This window comes from Triturus cristatus, chromosome 11 (genome assembly GCF_964204655.1).
Source record: "Triturus cristatus chromosome 11, aTriCri1.1, whole genome shotgun sequence".
NCBI classification, from domain to species: Eukaryota; Metazoa; Chordata; class Amphibia; order Caudata; family Salamandridae; genus Triturus; species Triturus cristatus.
Window position 1 is genome coordinate 96,862,261 of NC_140594.1, and position 16,567 is coordinate 96,878,827.

The 16,567-nt window shown below is 47.3% G+C and overlaps 1 protein-coding gene across 1 annotated transcript in view; it reads right to left on the reverse strand.

Moving 5' to 3' along the window:
- LOC146783304 (cofilin-1-like) overlaps positions 1–16,187 on the reverse strand; it is a 112,010-nt gene extending 95,823 nt beyond the window's left edge. Inside the window, exon 1 of the mRNA XM_085636314.1 lies at positions 15,935–16,187. Coding sequence (XP_085492440.1) covers positions 15,935–15,937 — 3 coding nt within the window. The 5' untranslated portion in view covers positions 15,938–16,187. The remainder of the gene's footprint in view (positions 1–15,934) is intronic.
- Between the last annotated feature and the right edge of the window lie 380 nt (positions 16,188–16,567).

Here is a 16,567-nt window from a genome sequence, read left to right on the forward strand (position 1 = left end):
CATGACTTTCTTCTAGCTGCTCCTAGAGCTCCCTACCCACCACGCTCCACGGCCGGCGTATACACTGTATCTTTCAGTGCACGCCGCACTTTAAAAATGGTGGCTGCTCATCTTTCTTCTGTTGTGTGCAGCTCGCTAAACAGTCTTTTTTAATATAATGTTTTTTTAAGCAGCACTGCATGCCGCGCTTGATCTTCAACACATTCAGTAATGTTGCCCGCAAAGAAGATAAAAGACTATTTCAGAGTGGTAAAAACAAATGCGGCGGCCGTGTGCATAACTTATAGTTTGCGGGGCTCGCCCAAATGTATTTTCTTTTTTTGCAACTCCTTACTCCCCCGTACTAGGAAACATTGGAACTTTATCTCCCACCTCATAACTTTAAAAAATGCTTGGACTTTAAAACTTTGCGGTACCGAGCAGGAGCAAGGGTTTTTAAAGTCAATGCCTTTTTCAAAGTTACGAGGAGAGAGATAAAGTTATTGGGCCCGATTCATAAAAGTAATCTGAGACAAAATCCTAACTCTACGACGAATTTTAAGTTTTAGTCTTAAATTAAACTTAAGACAAACTAAAGTTTAACTGAGACAAAATCCTAACTTTAGTACTCCTAAATGCCTTCTGTGAAAACCGAAAGTTGTACAGTTAGGATTTTGTCTCAGATTACTTTTGTGAATTGGGCCCATAATGTTTCCTAGTACGGAGGAGCATGCTGTTTCAAAAGGACACAAGCACAGCACTCCATGCTTGATCTTGAACAAATGGGAGCCGTGTGCCTTTCTTTTCTTCAGTGCAGCTCGTCCAACAGTATTTTTTCTTTTTGCAACAGCTTGCTCCTCTGTACTAGGAAACATTATAACTTTATCTCTCACCTCGTGACTTTAAAAAATGCATTGCCTTTAAAAAGCATTGATCTTGCTTGGTACTGCAAAGTTTACTGCAGAGTTTAAAAAATGTCATTTCACGGCTACTGTTAAAATCCAAACCGGATTATCTTTCGGTCACATTTGATCAGAATGATTTCTAAGTTCAATTGTTTTTCATTAAGCATCCTAGGACTTCACAAAAACTAAATTCACACTTATTCTCAGGCAAAATGAACAAAACAAAATAAGTACATTTTCGTAACCCTGTACTTTTTTTAAAAATAAAAAATGTTCACTCCACATTAGTAAACACTGGGGACCGAACATCACATATCATGTTGCTCAATACACCACAACAAAACCATTCTGTTAGCCATCTTAGTTCAACCAGACCCATATTTTTTAAGACCTCCAGACAGTGCTGCCTATTGCATTTCTAATTTCCCTAACCATGTTGCAGGATGCAGTACCTTATGTTGCCAAAAGAGGTCCCAAAGGACTCATAGTGAAAAGCCTGTGGTACTGCACCCTTTCACTGCTTCATGCACAGTAAAAAAGTAAATGTTGCAGTACCCACAATAATGTGCTGCATAGCTAATTCCTTATAAGGTCCCAATGGCGTGACCTATTGCATTGCAAAAATGCTTGTTTAAGAGAAGGCAGTGGTCTGAGGAACCACTGGCTTCTCTTAAAAAAATATTATTATTTACATTTTGAAAGTGGAATAGGTCCCTAAGGGACCTTTTCCTCTTTTCAAATGTGTTACCTCCAGTTTTAAGCTGATGATCAACTGTTTTGCGACTGGCATTTGGTTGCGAAACAGTAATGCATACCATAATGATTCGGTATTTGGAAGGAGAGCCCTAAAATCACCCGTTCCAAATACCGAATTGTAATTGCAAAATCTGATTCAGTAATTGCATTTTGCACATTTGAAAAAGCATTTTTCTGATCGCAAAAGGACGGATTCTGCAAATCTGGCCGCTTGCAACTAGAACAAGCATTTACAATGCAATAGGTCTCGCATTTACAAGAGTTTGAGCTATTGCCATTGTAAATGACAATGCCTTTTATTTATGTTTCGTTTTTTAAAACATAAATGAAAAGTATTTTCATTTTCAATGCCAATAGCTGAAAGTTGTGTAAATGCGAGACCTATTGCATTTCAAATGCTTGTTTTTAACTGCAGCGGATGCAATGCACTAAAGGGCCTTTCAAACCCCTTCGTCTCGGTGCCACTGCACCGGCTGCACACTGACAGCTACACTGCTGGATTCACATTCGGAAGTTAGAGAGCGCAGCATACAGTGTGCACTACACAATACGAAAGGCCTCTTGGTGCTGCTAGCTGCGGTTTTGGAAGACACATAATTGAAAGTATTGTAAAAAAAAAAAAAAAGTTTTGAGAAGGTGAAAAAGTCTGTAGCTTCATGAATATCCATATGAATATGTCACTATGGGCCTCATGTAGGTAAATAAATTTTACCGGTTCTTAAATACCGAGCCGTACCGAATCGGTAAATTAGAATCGGTAAGTTATATGTAGGTAAAAATTCGGTAACAGTTACCGATTCGGTAACATTCGGTAAATACGAATCGGAATTCACCGATTCGGTAAATACCGAGGTGATAATTACCGATTCGGAAAATACCGAGGTGGTATCTACCGAATCGGAAAATACCGAATCGGTACGTACGGATTCGGTAAATAACATCACATGACTTGACGAAACAGCTAATCCTGTGCAACGACAGCCCACCCAACCAGGAACTGCCCACACCCAGGCAGGTGTACACAATTAGCCGAAGTGGCCACACCCAGGCAGGTGTACATAATTAGCCGACCCTGGAGAGGCTCGGAGTGCAGAGGAGAGGCAGGGAGCAGTTGCATGTGCGAGCGGGAAACGAACAGCATGTCCAGCCAGAGAACACAGAAAGACGGAGGGGAAAGGAGGAGGAAGCTCAAATTCAGCCCCAAGGAACTCCAGGTGCTGGTGGAGGAGGTGGTGAAGCAGCACCAGAAGCTGTTTGGGAGGCAATCCCTGCAAGTGCCTGAGGCCGAAAAGCGCAACATATGGCTGGCCATCCAGGCGCAGGTCAATGCTGTGGGAGTGACCCACAGGGACATTGAGGTCCTCAAAAAGCGCTGGTATGACCTGAGGATTGTGACCAAGAGGAAGATGGGCGACATCCAGAAGGAGGCCAGCCAGACCGGAGGTGGAACCAACAGGGCACCTGCCCTCACCGAACTGGAGGAGCTGGTGGCGGCCACACTCGAGCAAGAGAGCGTCGTGGGTCTTGGGGACGCCGACAGCTCTGCCAGAGCCGCAACACAGCAAGGTAAGACGAAAGCACAGCAATGTAGCCTCCCCTACCCCTATCCCACATCTCCCATTGTGAAACGAGAATCACACTGCAGTCCACACGTGTCAGTGCAGACAGGCAATGCATTCCGGGAGATGTAGTCAGGGCAACACTAACCATGACGTAAATGTCACAGGGCAACAAGGCATGTCACGCACTCGAGGCACAAGGAGACAGAGGACAGATTGGAATGTGAAATGATTTATTGTGACGCTTGCAATGCAGCCCTTCGGGGACACTGAGCCAATGTTGTTTTTCTGTCCACAGATGTGACATCATGCAGTACAGGGCATGCTGCAGGGGAGACGGCACACCGGCCACAAAAATCACCTCTAGCCAGCACGAGTTCAGACCAGGGAGCAGGCCCACTTGCAGCCGCACCACCTACGCAGCCAGCCTCGCCGCACACAGAGCCAGCATCACCTCACCGAGAGCCAGCATCACCACCACCAGAGCCAGCATCGCCACTCATGTTCGATTCACCGGCCACATCTCCGCTTGCAGGTGTGAGAATGAGGAGGCGTCCAGCAGCCAGGCTACGAGCCTTAGACACCTCGTCAGACGACAGCATGGGCCCAGAAGACCGCACCGGGCCCCAGGAAGGGAGCCATCCCACTGTGCCCCACACCTCACAGGCAGCACAGACGGGAGCAAGAGGGCGCCGCAGGTCGCGTGTCCAGAGTCCACCAGCACCCACTGACGGCCATGGTGTCTTCTTGGGGCTCGAGGGCCAAATGTTGAAGCAACAGCGCCTGCAATCAAAGGCAGTCATGTCAGTCCAGAGGCACATGCGGGTGATGAAGACAAGCTTAGTCAACATGGACACAAACATTGGCGGCATGGCTGCGGGCATTCGGGACATGTCCCAGTCAATCCAGCAGTTGTGCAGCAAATTAGATGCTGACATCGAAGCACGGCGCCGGGAACGCCAGAGAAGGGACACTACCAGCAGGGCACTCAACCGTCTGGCAACTGCGACTTCCCTACTTTGCCGGCGCTCTGTGACGATGCAGGAGGGCCTAACACAGTGCTGCAGCGACCTGTCTCGGGGGATGGTGCAGGTGACAAGTGCACTAGGGGTGCTATTGACTAGTCAGGCGTCGACAACTGCTGCAGGGGATGCTGCGGAGAGCATCGACACCAGCAGCAGCATCACACCCCCCGTCCCCAAAGCACGCAGGAGCAGCAGGCGGCTTGGGGTTGGCTCTAGTGAGGATGCACAGGCCGTGCAATCCACCACTGCAGCGCGTATGCGCAAACATTGATGTGGCCCTGCTTATCCACTTGCCATTGGGTGACGTAACCCTGGACATACTCATTGTATAGATGGCATATTGCCAGATTGGCCTGTTCATGTGTTCATGGCGTGGTGCCACATTAAACTACGTCATGACTTCTCACAACTCGCTGTGTCCCCTCACTTACTCAGAAATAGTTGCATGTGATCTCTGCCCGTCTCTCTCTCCCATCGATTGCAGTTGGCACTCTAGCTGCGCTGCCCTCTGGCTGGCCTGACTCATCCTCGTTGTCCTCAAAATATGTTAGTTCCACATCTGTACCTTTTTTCGTGGCAAGGTTGTGCAGCATTGCACAAGTGGCAATTATCTTGCAGCAGGTGATGGGTTTGTACTGGCGTGCGCCTCCGCTCTTGTGGAGGCAGCGGAACCTGCTCTTCAGTAGTCCAAACGTGCGCTCCACCACATTGCGTGTAGATTTGTGGGCCACGTTGTATCGTCTCTCACTCTGGGTTGCTGGGTGTAGGTAGGGAGTGAGGATGAATGAACGGCATGCATATGCACTGTCGCCTGGATGAGTAAAGGGGAACCATCAGTTACATGCCTCTATACACTCTGATTTGCAGGTTTCAAGGGGCGTCACTGTTACTTACCCAGCAGGTATCCCTCTCCGAATTCGCCGGCTCTCAGTCGTGTGTAGATCCCACTATTCTGGAAGATGTAAGAGTCGTGGGTGCTCCCAGGAAACTTTGCAACAATATCTGTGATGATGTTCCCTGCATCACAGATCACCTGCACATTGATGGAGTGGGTGGACTTCCTGTTCCTGTAGATGTGCTCTGTATCAGCTGGTGGACAGATTGGGATGTGTGTACCATCAATACAGCCGATGACATGGGGGAACTGTGCCATGTGATAAAAGTCTGTTTTTGTTTTCTGCAGTGCAGCCTGTGTGTTTGGGAAGCTTATGTAGTGGTGCATTCTCTGCATCATGGCATCCAGGAACTTCCTGAAGAAACGGGACAGGCAACTCTGGGATACACCACCCACCGCAGCTGTCACCACCTGATAACTGCCGGATGCCAGTAGATGTAGGCTGCAGAGCACCTGCACATGTGGTGGTATGGCGTGCGCCCTTCTTGTTGGCTGGTCCAGGAGTGGGTGCAGGTCCCTTATCAGGTCCATGATGGTTTCGGGGTGTAGCCTGTACCTCTCATGTATCTCTGCATCAGTCAGCTGGAATAGTGTGATGCGCTGTCTGTAGATTTGTTCCTCCCGTCGCCACACCCTCAGTCCTGCTGCCTGTAGACGTAGGCGCCTTGCAATGACGTACATGGCGGCCATGTTGTCCACGCTGTTGCATTTTGGGATTGCTTATGTGCATTGTTGATGGTTACCACCTGCTTTCCATCCGTGTTAATTACCGACTCTTATTTACCGATTTTCCTGGATTTCTTAATTACCGACTGCTCCTACATGTCATTTTAAATTTTTACCACTTCATATTTACCACTTCATATTTACCGATTCGTTAATAATGTATTCGGTAAATATGAATCGGTATTTTAGAATTCGGTAACTATGAATCGGTATTTACCGCCTCATATTTACCGAAAAGTGGTTTTTGGACTCCTACATCTCACTTGTCTGAATACCGGTCGGTAACGGCATATTTACCGAAAATCGGCCGTTACCGACCGGTATTTCGCTACCTACATGAGGCCCTATATGTGAACCTAGACAGCTAGGGGTGGTGGTCTGTCTCGTAGACTGCTTCTAAGCAAGTGGTGAATGTACTTATACAATGTTGGCTAGAATTCAGAGACATTCTACATACAGGTTCTCCATATAGCATTTGACAAATGTACATCAGTCTTCGATCACGAACACATAATTTCATTATTGCTTAAAAGGTTTTCCAATACAACATTGCTCTTTTCTTAGGGTTCACCGTGGGATTTCTACACCTGTCTGTATTTCTGCGCTTTGCAGGCGGACATTGCGCAGTTGTGGACGGGGTCGGTCTATTTCTGTGACTGGTGTTATCATTCGGGTGTGCATTCCTTTGTGAAAGCTGCGAGTTGTGCCCCCTGGTCTACACTGCTTCCCTTTTTGGTTGGTCGCTCTGTTACGTCTATCCTGTGTTGTAAAGTTTACGTCATAGTGTATTTTATCCTGGTGTTATTATGCCTTGAATGGTACCTTTCTTTTCAACCGACTTACCTCAGTACCCCACACTGTGTATCTAACCCTGTACAACGTATTCAAGGGCAGTCCCAACCACTTGATGGCAGGCGCGCAACACCCATTGGGCTCACCGGGCTTCAGCCCCCCCCCCCCCCCCCCCCCCCCTCATGTGTGTCAGCCGGGCTGAGACAGCCTCGCGGGCTGGCGTCTGTCTAATTGCAGCCGGACCCGAGTACTTCACAGGTCTTTAAAAGACCATTTACTCTTTAATGAGGCTTTTGTTGTGTTTTCACCCCTTCTTACAGCCACTCTGCCTATGGCTGGAAGACTTAGCCCCCCCCCAAAAAAAATCTTTTTCAGTCCCCCTCCCCCCCGAAATTTGGCTCTAGTTGCCCGCCTGCTTGATGGCGTAGCCTGTGTACTTGTATTTCTTCTCGATGCCTTAGCACCTAAAAGCAATAAAGTTCAGATTATGCGCTAATACAGGTAAAATAAACTCGTTCACTGAACACTTTAAACTGCCCGTAAGGGGTTATCTTGCAAGTGAAGGAATTAAGATAAGAACGGAAAGGTCCCAGGCCTGCGAGAAGCACTGAAAAAAAACGTTATGCTTGTCTAGCTGTGAGTGGACCTGGGGGGGCAGAGGCGTTCTTGGGGGGGGGCTGCTTTGCGTACGTGTCTTAATGCCACTTTAGCTGTATCCTTCATCGTGATTTCCTAACACTTTTTTTTATAATTCTCCCACACTAACAGCAATTTTTCGGTGATAACTGCCTTTTTGTTGGCAGCCTCATCGTATCGCGCTCAGATGGTTGAAGGATTTATTAATGCATCCACAAATTGAATCTGTGACTCGCGGTTGTAGAAAGATCTCTGCCAGCGGCGCATGACCCGCTGAGCAGTCCATGCTAAGCTATGCACAGGATCTGCATACTATGCGCCTGTGGGAGATTTCGTTTAGAGGCTGCATTGAAAGTACTCATCCAGTATTTAAACATTCATCCTAGCCGCATCTGGAGCCGGTAACGTCTCCGCACGAGTCAAAGGTGCGGGCAAAATCTTTGTGACGATTTTTTTCGGCTCTACAAGAATTACTGCAGCCTCTAACATACTGAATGTTCACCGAAGCACTGTGGTTAGCCAGGGTAGCACTACAATAAAGGTGTTTATCAATTTTCTGTCTGACCAACCTCACCTGATCCCTCGATTCTCAACATCCTCCAGGGGTGACACCTTCTAAAAACATTACTAAGCAGACCCGGGCCACGGCCCCATCCCATTCCGTGTAAAAACAAAGGGGCATATTTACAAGGAGGCGATAATAAATGATCGCCGCTTTAGCAGCCATTTTCGGCCGAAAAGCAGCGATAATTTAATCGCCTAATTAGCAAGGTCACGCTAACGCGTGAAACCTTGCTTTAGCGTGGGGATTCATAACGCCCAGCTTTGCAGCAAAGTGGGCGTTCCTGACCTGACATGACAAGCGACATTTCTCCTCTCATTAAGCCCCACGCTATGAAGCATAGCGGCAGGAAAAGTAGCGATAACCCCTGTTATCGCTACTTTCCTTACGCCTGCTTCAGGACTGACTTAGCCATGATATCCTATGGAAGGTGGATATCATGGCTAAGTTTGTGAGACCCTATCAACAAGCCAACGTGATATCGCTGGATAATCTCAAGTTAGTCAGTTAGCGCTAGGATTTTTATCGCTGATGAGATAAGCGTTGCTAATAGCACGCTATCTCAGCGATAAAAATCCACGCTAGCCGGCGATAATTATTCTAGCGCTAAGTGCGCTTAGCGATAATTATGGCCGGTTGTTGTTGATATGCCCCAAAGGGTCTTAAACTGTAGGCTCTGCTTCAGGGGGCCACATGAGCGTTTTCCTTAGGCCTATGCTCCATGGCTGGTTAAGCAAAGTCAATTTCCAGGTAGAAAAAAGTTCAAAGGAAAGAGATGAAATATTGTTCTTCCTTAATCTGTTTAACCAGCAGTTGTAATTATTCTCAAAGACCTGCCAGCCAGTTGTCACCTTGCTCTGGCAGAGACACTGTGGCCCTGCTCCTCAACGGTACACTAGGATAGGAATGTAGTTGTCCTACTAGACGTAGGTAGTGACGTCACAACTCGGCTTTAGAAAGGGAATGGGATGCAGTTTTCTATACACTGTACGTGAAACTCACAAGCAATGTTCATATTAGCATAAGAGAACTTACTGCACATACTGTATATATTTATTAGAGTTCACAATTGTCTTTACACTTATCAAGGGTACAGATGAGTGTCTGCGGTGACAGCCTACACTGCACCACAACATATGTGCATGTTTGCATTGATTAAATGATATGTCCGCGCTTGTACAAATAAGACTTTAAAGTGCGTTCTTTATGATATAACAAACACCTTGATAAAGGTACAAGTGGATTCTGTTATTTCCAAGTGAGGATGAGAACTTACAGGAACAGCGACTGATCCTGGAATCCCTGTATCAATGTTTTGTGGCTGTATTATCTTACATTTCGCTACTTACAGCCTCATTGCGCACTCCCTTAATAAGCCACAGCCCTTTTGTTCTGCACTGAATCTGCATACAGCACAGCAGCTTGCTCAGGCCACTCATCTGACCGGATCCATCCCAGAGGCCAGGCTCACTCAGATAAACAATGTCCCAAAGATCCGGCCCACCTCCTCTTTACTAGAACAAAGACAACCGCTCACCTTAGCTACAGTCACATACGACTGGAAAACCATCACAGAAATGGTGTCCTACAAAAGTATTGCGGCCAAAATATGGACTGCCAAGATATCAGGATGGTAAGTACTTAAAGGTAACTCACTTTAGGCTGACTGTATTTAACTCATTTATGTAACCTGATGATCTATGTATCTTTAAGAGATGTGAATTAGGAATAGTAAATCTGCATTTATCTATATATACTTACCTTCGTGATATTTTGGTTCTCAATATTTAGCAATATTATTTTTGTAGGACAGTTTTTTTGTCCTCGACATTCAGACTTACAGCACAGAGTTGGGTTGCTAAATAATATGTTAGCACAGATCTCAGAGCCCCCAGCCGCCTCTACTGTCTTGCAGCCTAGAGGCCTAAGCGACAGTCCCGGCATTACAGTGGAGACCACGGCTAGAGCTCCGCTTTGCTGCAGCACGTACCCGGCTCTGTTAGAGCACATTCATCCCACAATCGCCCTTTGCATCACTACGCACAAATTCGACCCACCTGTGCTCTATCACAGCCGAATGATCTGAATCATTTCACCTATATTGCACGTAAAGGAAATGAATGGGCAGATGTATATAGCGCCGCTTACCACCGGTGGGGGCATCCAGATGGCAATTAAGTGATATGCTCAGAATCACAGGATGCTTTGTCGACGCCAAGACTCGAACCCGGATCCCCAGCTCCCGGGTCGGTAGCTATGGCTGCTGAGTGCCATAAACTTTATTGCAGGCACTGAAACTTTATGCACCTCATGCTCTGAGGGTGCCGCTCAAGGCAAAAAACAAACTAAAACAAAAAATCCACCAGGAAAGCCTAGCCCCGAGGGCTTGCGCATAAATCAATCAAACAGGTCTATGTTGGCCGGAAACGATTTCACATAATATGTGTCCCGCGAGTTATTTGTGTAGGTTTACCTATGGTAGGAAACGCGCGATCTGAAAATGGTTATCGCGTACACTTTTCACCGTGGGTGGGGCATGGGAGTGCACAGCACCTCGAAATGTACCCGTCACCCGGAAATGATTTACGATGGGGCACCCAGGACCTGGCCATGGTTTGATGGTGCTCATACGTGACTCGGGGGGTGGGTTAAGGCAGCACATCTGGGACATGGAAATGATTTACTGCTGAAAAACTGTTTCCTCAAAGTAATTAGGGTTAGCACACCTGCAAGCAGCATGAGATGGGTAGACTGGTACACCTTAAAATTAGTTATGGTAGTATTTTTGTAATGTAAACTTAGATGAGTGTGGTGGAGCTATGAACAGAAACGGGATGGAAGGGACGCCTTTGACTTAGAAACGATGCAGTGACACAGAGAGGCAGTGAAGATGAGCAAACCTGCGAACCCTACACCTAAAAGGATTTTCTATCTGAAAATGCATACCTTCCTCGTCTGTAAATGCATACCGCCGTACACCTGTTTTCTGAATTTTGAACACAGTGCGTCTTTACTTCTAAACCGCATACTTACAGACAAAAGAGTTTGAGGGTGACGACCAGATGACTCCGTGCCAGTGGACCACAATGGAGCCCGTCTTAAATGTAATTTTATAATTCACTGCTTTTTTAGTTTTTTTTTAAGATAAACTGATTCAATTCAAGAGAAGAGAAAGATCTCTGCCGGCGGCGCATGACCCGCTGAGCAATCCATGCTAAGCTATGCACACGATCTGCATACAATGCGCCTGTGGGAGATTTCGTTTAGACGCTGCGTTTAAAGTGCTCATCCAGTATTTAATAAGGGTGGGCGTAGTTCGCGAAGTAGCACTTCGCGAAGCTACGCAAAGTGAAGTTCGCACTACGCGAGCTACGCGTAGCACTTCGCGAACTGCGAAGTAACATGTTCGCACTGTGCAAGATGTTGTTTTCAATGATTGCACAGTGCGGACAAGCAACCGGCACTGTGCAACCATTGAAAATGGCATCTTGCACAGTGCGAGCTGTAGTTTTCTGCTGCTCGAGTAGATTTTTCCTCGAGCTGCAGCTTTCTCAACGCGAACTGGTAGTTTCTCATCGCGAGCGGTCGCGAGCATACGCGACCCCTCGCAATGAGAAACCTGACCTTCTCGCGTTGGGAATCTCGCCGGGAGGTTTATTTTCCATGCTCGCGATCGCGAACAAGGAAAAAGTCTCACCAGGATGTCATTTTGCTTGCTCGCGGTCGCCAACTTGACGTTGAGGACCGCGAGCAAGCAAAAAATGACCGCAGCACTACGCAACACTACGCTACGCGTGTTCGCACTGTGCTACGTGCAGTTCGCGTAGTGCGAAGTAGCGCGAACTTCGCAAACTACGCGAGCGTAGCGTAGTGCTTCGCCCAGGCCTAGTATTTAACCATTCATTATAGCCGCATCTGCAGCCGGAAGCGCATCCTCACATGAGTCATAGGTGCCGCCAAAATGTTTGTGACGATTATTGCAGCCTCTAACATAGTGAATGTGCCCTGGGGCCACTACAACAGCACTGTGTGCTCTAGCGATCAGAAGGTTTGCAGCAGAACCAGGAAATGAAAGTACGAGTCCCGGCTTCTTCATGCGCCGACACTGTATGATCCGGGGTAAATTACATATCTTGGTACAGCAGGCGGAACTGAACACCTATTGTGTCCAGACTGAACAGTTACAAGTTAAAGTCTGAAAAGTGAGCACACACATCACCAAACAAACAAGCTCCTTGTCTGTTAGCTGGCAATGGCGGTCGCTTGTTTGTATTTGCAGCGCACCGTGGGCGCTTTCACTTTATGAAGCGAGTGGGGTTAGGGACTGCAGCTGTTCTTAAAGTGAAAGCTCTTATTGCGCCCTTGAATACAAACAAGCGACTGCCATTGTCCCGACTCAATAAACAACAAGCATTTGTTTACGAGGCCGCGGACACTGAGAAGATGAAGTAGTCCCAAAACAAAAGAGACCTACAGCGTAACTAAACTGTAGTTCGGCGGTGCTGCATCAGACAAAACGGAAGTGACATTTCGCATGGACAGCCAATAATGAGCCAGCTAAGCAGAGCAACGCAAGAGTGACCCAATGCCAAGCGGCAGGCGGGATTACCCTCTATATTCTGTTTACTTCAGGTCTTGCTACAGCGCATGTGCTGTCTAGGCTCGACCTAAAATGATTAGTACCTCTGGTCCTCAGTCCTGAGACACCCACTGCTTCTCCTTTACCAAATGCCGCACCTCTTTTTCACCTTCACCTGAGGAAATGTAGGCTGTCAATCAGTGCCACAGGAGGCCTCCAGACAGGGACGAGGTCCTTGTAAAGGCCTAGCCTCCACCTGAGTCACTTTGCAAGCAGAGGTAAGCGAAAGACAAGGGGCCTGATTCACAAAGGTAAACTTACACTTTTGTGTGAGCTTACTCTTTATCAGTATTCACAAACTACGACTTCATGACTGCAGTTAGGCGGAGAACTCTGCACAAAATAAGATAGGCCAGTCTTATCTTTTTATGTGCTGAGTTCTCCACCCTGACTCAGTAGCGGCCAGCATGGCATGTGGGTGGTAAGGCGGGCGCGCTGAGGTGATGGGAGGGCACGGCTTCAATGTAAAAAAAATATAATAATAAAATAACACTTACCTAGCCGCTGCCAGGTCCCGCATCTCTGCTCCGTAGAGTGGGTTAGCATAAAGTAGAGTAAAGTAGAGATGGATAGAAAGAGTGTGGTAGACTAGAGAGGTATAGATTGGAATGGCGGTGAGAGGAGTGGCATGGTGTAAAGTGGTGTGGAGTGGTGGTGAATGGAGTAAAGTAAAATGTAGTAGAGTGGCGTAGAGGGAGAGGTGCAGAGTGCCTTAGAGTGGTGTAGAGTAGCTTAGCTTAGAGTACAGTGGCGTAGAGTGAAGTGGGGTGGAGTAGAGTGGCATACAGTAGAGTGGCATTGTGTGGGGGTGGAATGGGGTAGAGTGGCAGTGTGTGGAGTGGTATGGCATAGAGTTGAGTGGTGTAGAGTAGGGTGCTTAGAGTGACATGGAATGGAATGAAGTGGCATAGAGTAGAGTGGAGTGGCAAAGAGTAAAGTACAGTGGACTGTCAGAAAATAAAGTGGATTAGAGTGCAGTGGCAAAGAGTAGTGATACAGAGCAGAGTGCAGTGTAGAGTAGAATGCATAGAGTGTAGTGGTGTATAGTGCAGTGATGTACAGGGGTGCAGAGCGGAGTGGCATATAGTGCACTGGGGTAGAGTGCAGTGGAATAGAGTGGTGCAGAGGCGAGCAGAGTGGCGTAGAGTGCAGTGGTATAGAGTAGAGTGGTGCTAAGGGCAGTGGTGTAGAGTGCAGTGGCATCGAGTGCAGTGGCATAGGTTAGAGTGGTGCAAAGTGGAGTAGAGTGGCTTAGAGTGCAATGGCGTAGAGTAGAGTGCAGTAATGTCAAGTTGAGTGCCGCAGAGTAGAGTGGCACAGAGTAGAGTGTCACTGAGTATAGTGGTGAATAGTGGTGTAGAGGAGAGTAGGTTGGCTTAGAGCACAGTAGCGTAGAGCAGAGTGGTGAAGAGTAGAGTGGTGTAGAGTGCATTGGCATTTAGTGCAGAGATGCAGAGTAAAGTACAATGGCAAAGAGCGCAGTGGCTTGGAGTACAATTCAGTTGCATAAAGTGGTGCAAAGTAGAGTGGTGCAGAGTCGACTAGAGTGGCAAAGAGTGCCGTTGCATAGAGTGTGGCAGAGTAGGGTGCTGAGAGTACAGTGACATAGAATAGAATAGTGTGGTGTAAAGTGAAGTGGCATAGAGTGCAGTGGTGTAGAATGACGTAAAGTTCAGTGGCATAGAGTGCAGTAGCAAACAGTAGAGTGGTGTGGAATAAAGTGCAGTGGTGTGGCATTAAGTACAGTGGCATAGAGTACAGTGGCATAGAGTAGAGTGGTGGAGAATAGAGTGTTGTAGAGTCCAGTGGCAGAAATCCCAGCGGTGTAAAGTGTTGTGGAAGAGAGTTGAGCTAGGCAGAGTAGAGTGTCACAGAGTGCAGTGGACTAGAGTAGAGTGGTGCAGAGTAGAGTGCAGTGGCATGGAGTAGAGTGGTGTAGAGTAGAGTGATGCAGAATACAGAATCGTAGAGTGCAGCGGCGTAAAGTGCAGTGGTCTAAAGTGAAGTGGCGTGGAGTAGCGCAGAATAGAGTGGCCTAGACTGCTGTGGAATAAAGTGCAATGGCCCAGAGTAGACTATTACAGAGTAAAGTGCCATGGCGTGGAGTGCAGTGGCATAAAGTGCACATGCATAGAGTAGAGTGGTGCAGAATAGAGTAGAGGGGTGTAGAATGCAGTGGTTCAGAGTAGAGCAGAGTGGCATAGCGTGCAGTGGTGTAGAGTACAGTGACCTACATTTGTGCAGAGTAGAGAGGCAAAGAGTGCAGTGGTGTAGAGTGCAGTGTCATAGAGTGGTGAAGAGTAAAGTAAAGTGGTATATAGTGCAGTGGCATGGAATAGACTGGTGTGGCATGACGTGCAGTGGTATAGAGTACAGTGATGTAGATTAGAGCTGTGCAGAGTAGAGTGTCATAGAGTGCAGTGGTGTAAAGTGCAGTGGCAAAGAGTGGCACAGAATAGAGTGCAGTGGCTTAGAGTGGGGTGGCGCAAAGTAGAATGCAGTGGCGCAGAGTAGAGTGGTGCAGAGTAGAGTATGATAGACTGCAGTGGTAGAGAGTGAAATGACATAGAGTGGTGCAGAGTAGAGTGCAGTTGCACAGTCTACAGTTCCGTAGGGTGCAGTGTTGCAGAGTAAAGTGGCATGGCATAAAGGCAGTGGTGTAGAGTGGTGCAAAGTACTGTGGCATAAAATGCAGTGGCATATAGTGTGCTGTGGTATAGAGTACCATTGTGTAGAGTAGAGTAGGATTAAGTGCAGTAGCATAGAGTTCAGTGTGTAAAGTGCAGTGGCATAGAGTAGAGCAGTGCAGAGTAGAGGAATATGGCATAGAGTATGATTGCGTAGAGTAGAGTGGAGTAGAGTACAGTGACTTACATTTCAATGGCATACAGTAAAGCAGTGCACACTAGAGTGCAGTGGCATAGAGTGCAGTGGCAATACAAGCTACATGGATGGGGATATGGGAGACGGACTGAAAACTCAAGTACTCATATGCAGTGCTTGAACACAAAGAAAAAAGTAGCTCCAAAAACGAGGACAATGGATGGACACAATTACTTTGCCCATGCTCCAAAGTAGGGCCAAACACAAGAAAAGGACTTGACACCAGCATGCCATGACAAATGGGTATGAAAGAAATGTTAATTATTATAACTGTTTGCCCACCGCTTCTAAAAAGTCAATGCCCTCGAGGAATGGGGCATATCTAACATAAGGCCACAAGTGCAGGTCCTGTGCATGCGACTTGAAAAGGGAAAGCATATCTTAGCCAGAGTGTCCGCCTATTGTTATTGAATGCTTCAGGTGGAAGTCCTGCGTTTGATATTATAAGGGGTTGGGGGAGACAGCATCTGGCATCTAGCTCTGACATACTGTCGCATTTTGAGATACAGAACGCTCGAGGATGGTATTCCGGCCTTTTGTGCGCAGAGACACAACCACCCTGTGTCCAGTCACTCACCATGCTGGCAGCAGTCTGCCTCTAGCCCAGCTGCAGGCACTGCTTGGAGGAGAGAGAAAAGTGTCCTGTGCCGCTCTTGTACTGAGGCTGACTGGAGAGAAGTGGGGCATGCAGTGTTGCCAGATTTAAAGTCCTGTTCCAAGCCCAAAGCTGTGACAAGTTTAAATCACCACTTTGAGGCAATTTGGACTCCTTAGTTGCTGTTTCTGCTGCTGTGAAGCTCCTAGCTGCAGATTGTTGGTGTTTTCTGTGTTTTTATACAGCTGGAGACGGACTATTATCAACAGCAGCTCCTGTCAGGTGACTGGATGAGAGGAGGGCTTGCCTGAGGAGAAAAGTCAGATTTGCAACTCTCTTGGCTTTTCTTAAAGGTGTTGCCTTCTATATTGTCCCGTAGACCTTAAAGGTGTACCCTGATATTAGCAGGCAAACTTAAACTATTTCATTTATGCTTTCAGTCACTTGACTAATATTCTAAGTGTTAGACCTGGCACCATTGGCGAGTCTCCCTTCCATTTTTCGCTATGTCTCCTCTGTTTTTGCTGGTAATAGATGCTCTGGGCGCTGTGCCACTGCCATTCAGTGCCACAGCGCGAATGCTCCCTGTGTAAAGATGACATGTGAATTGGTATA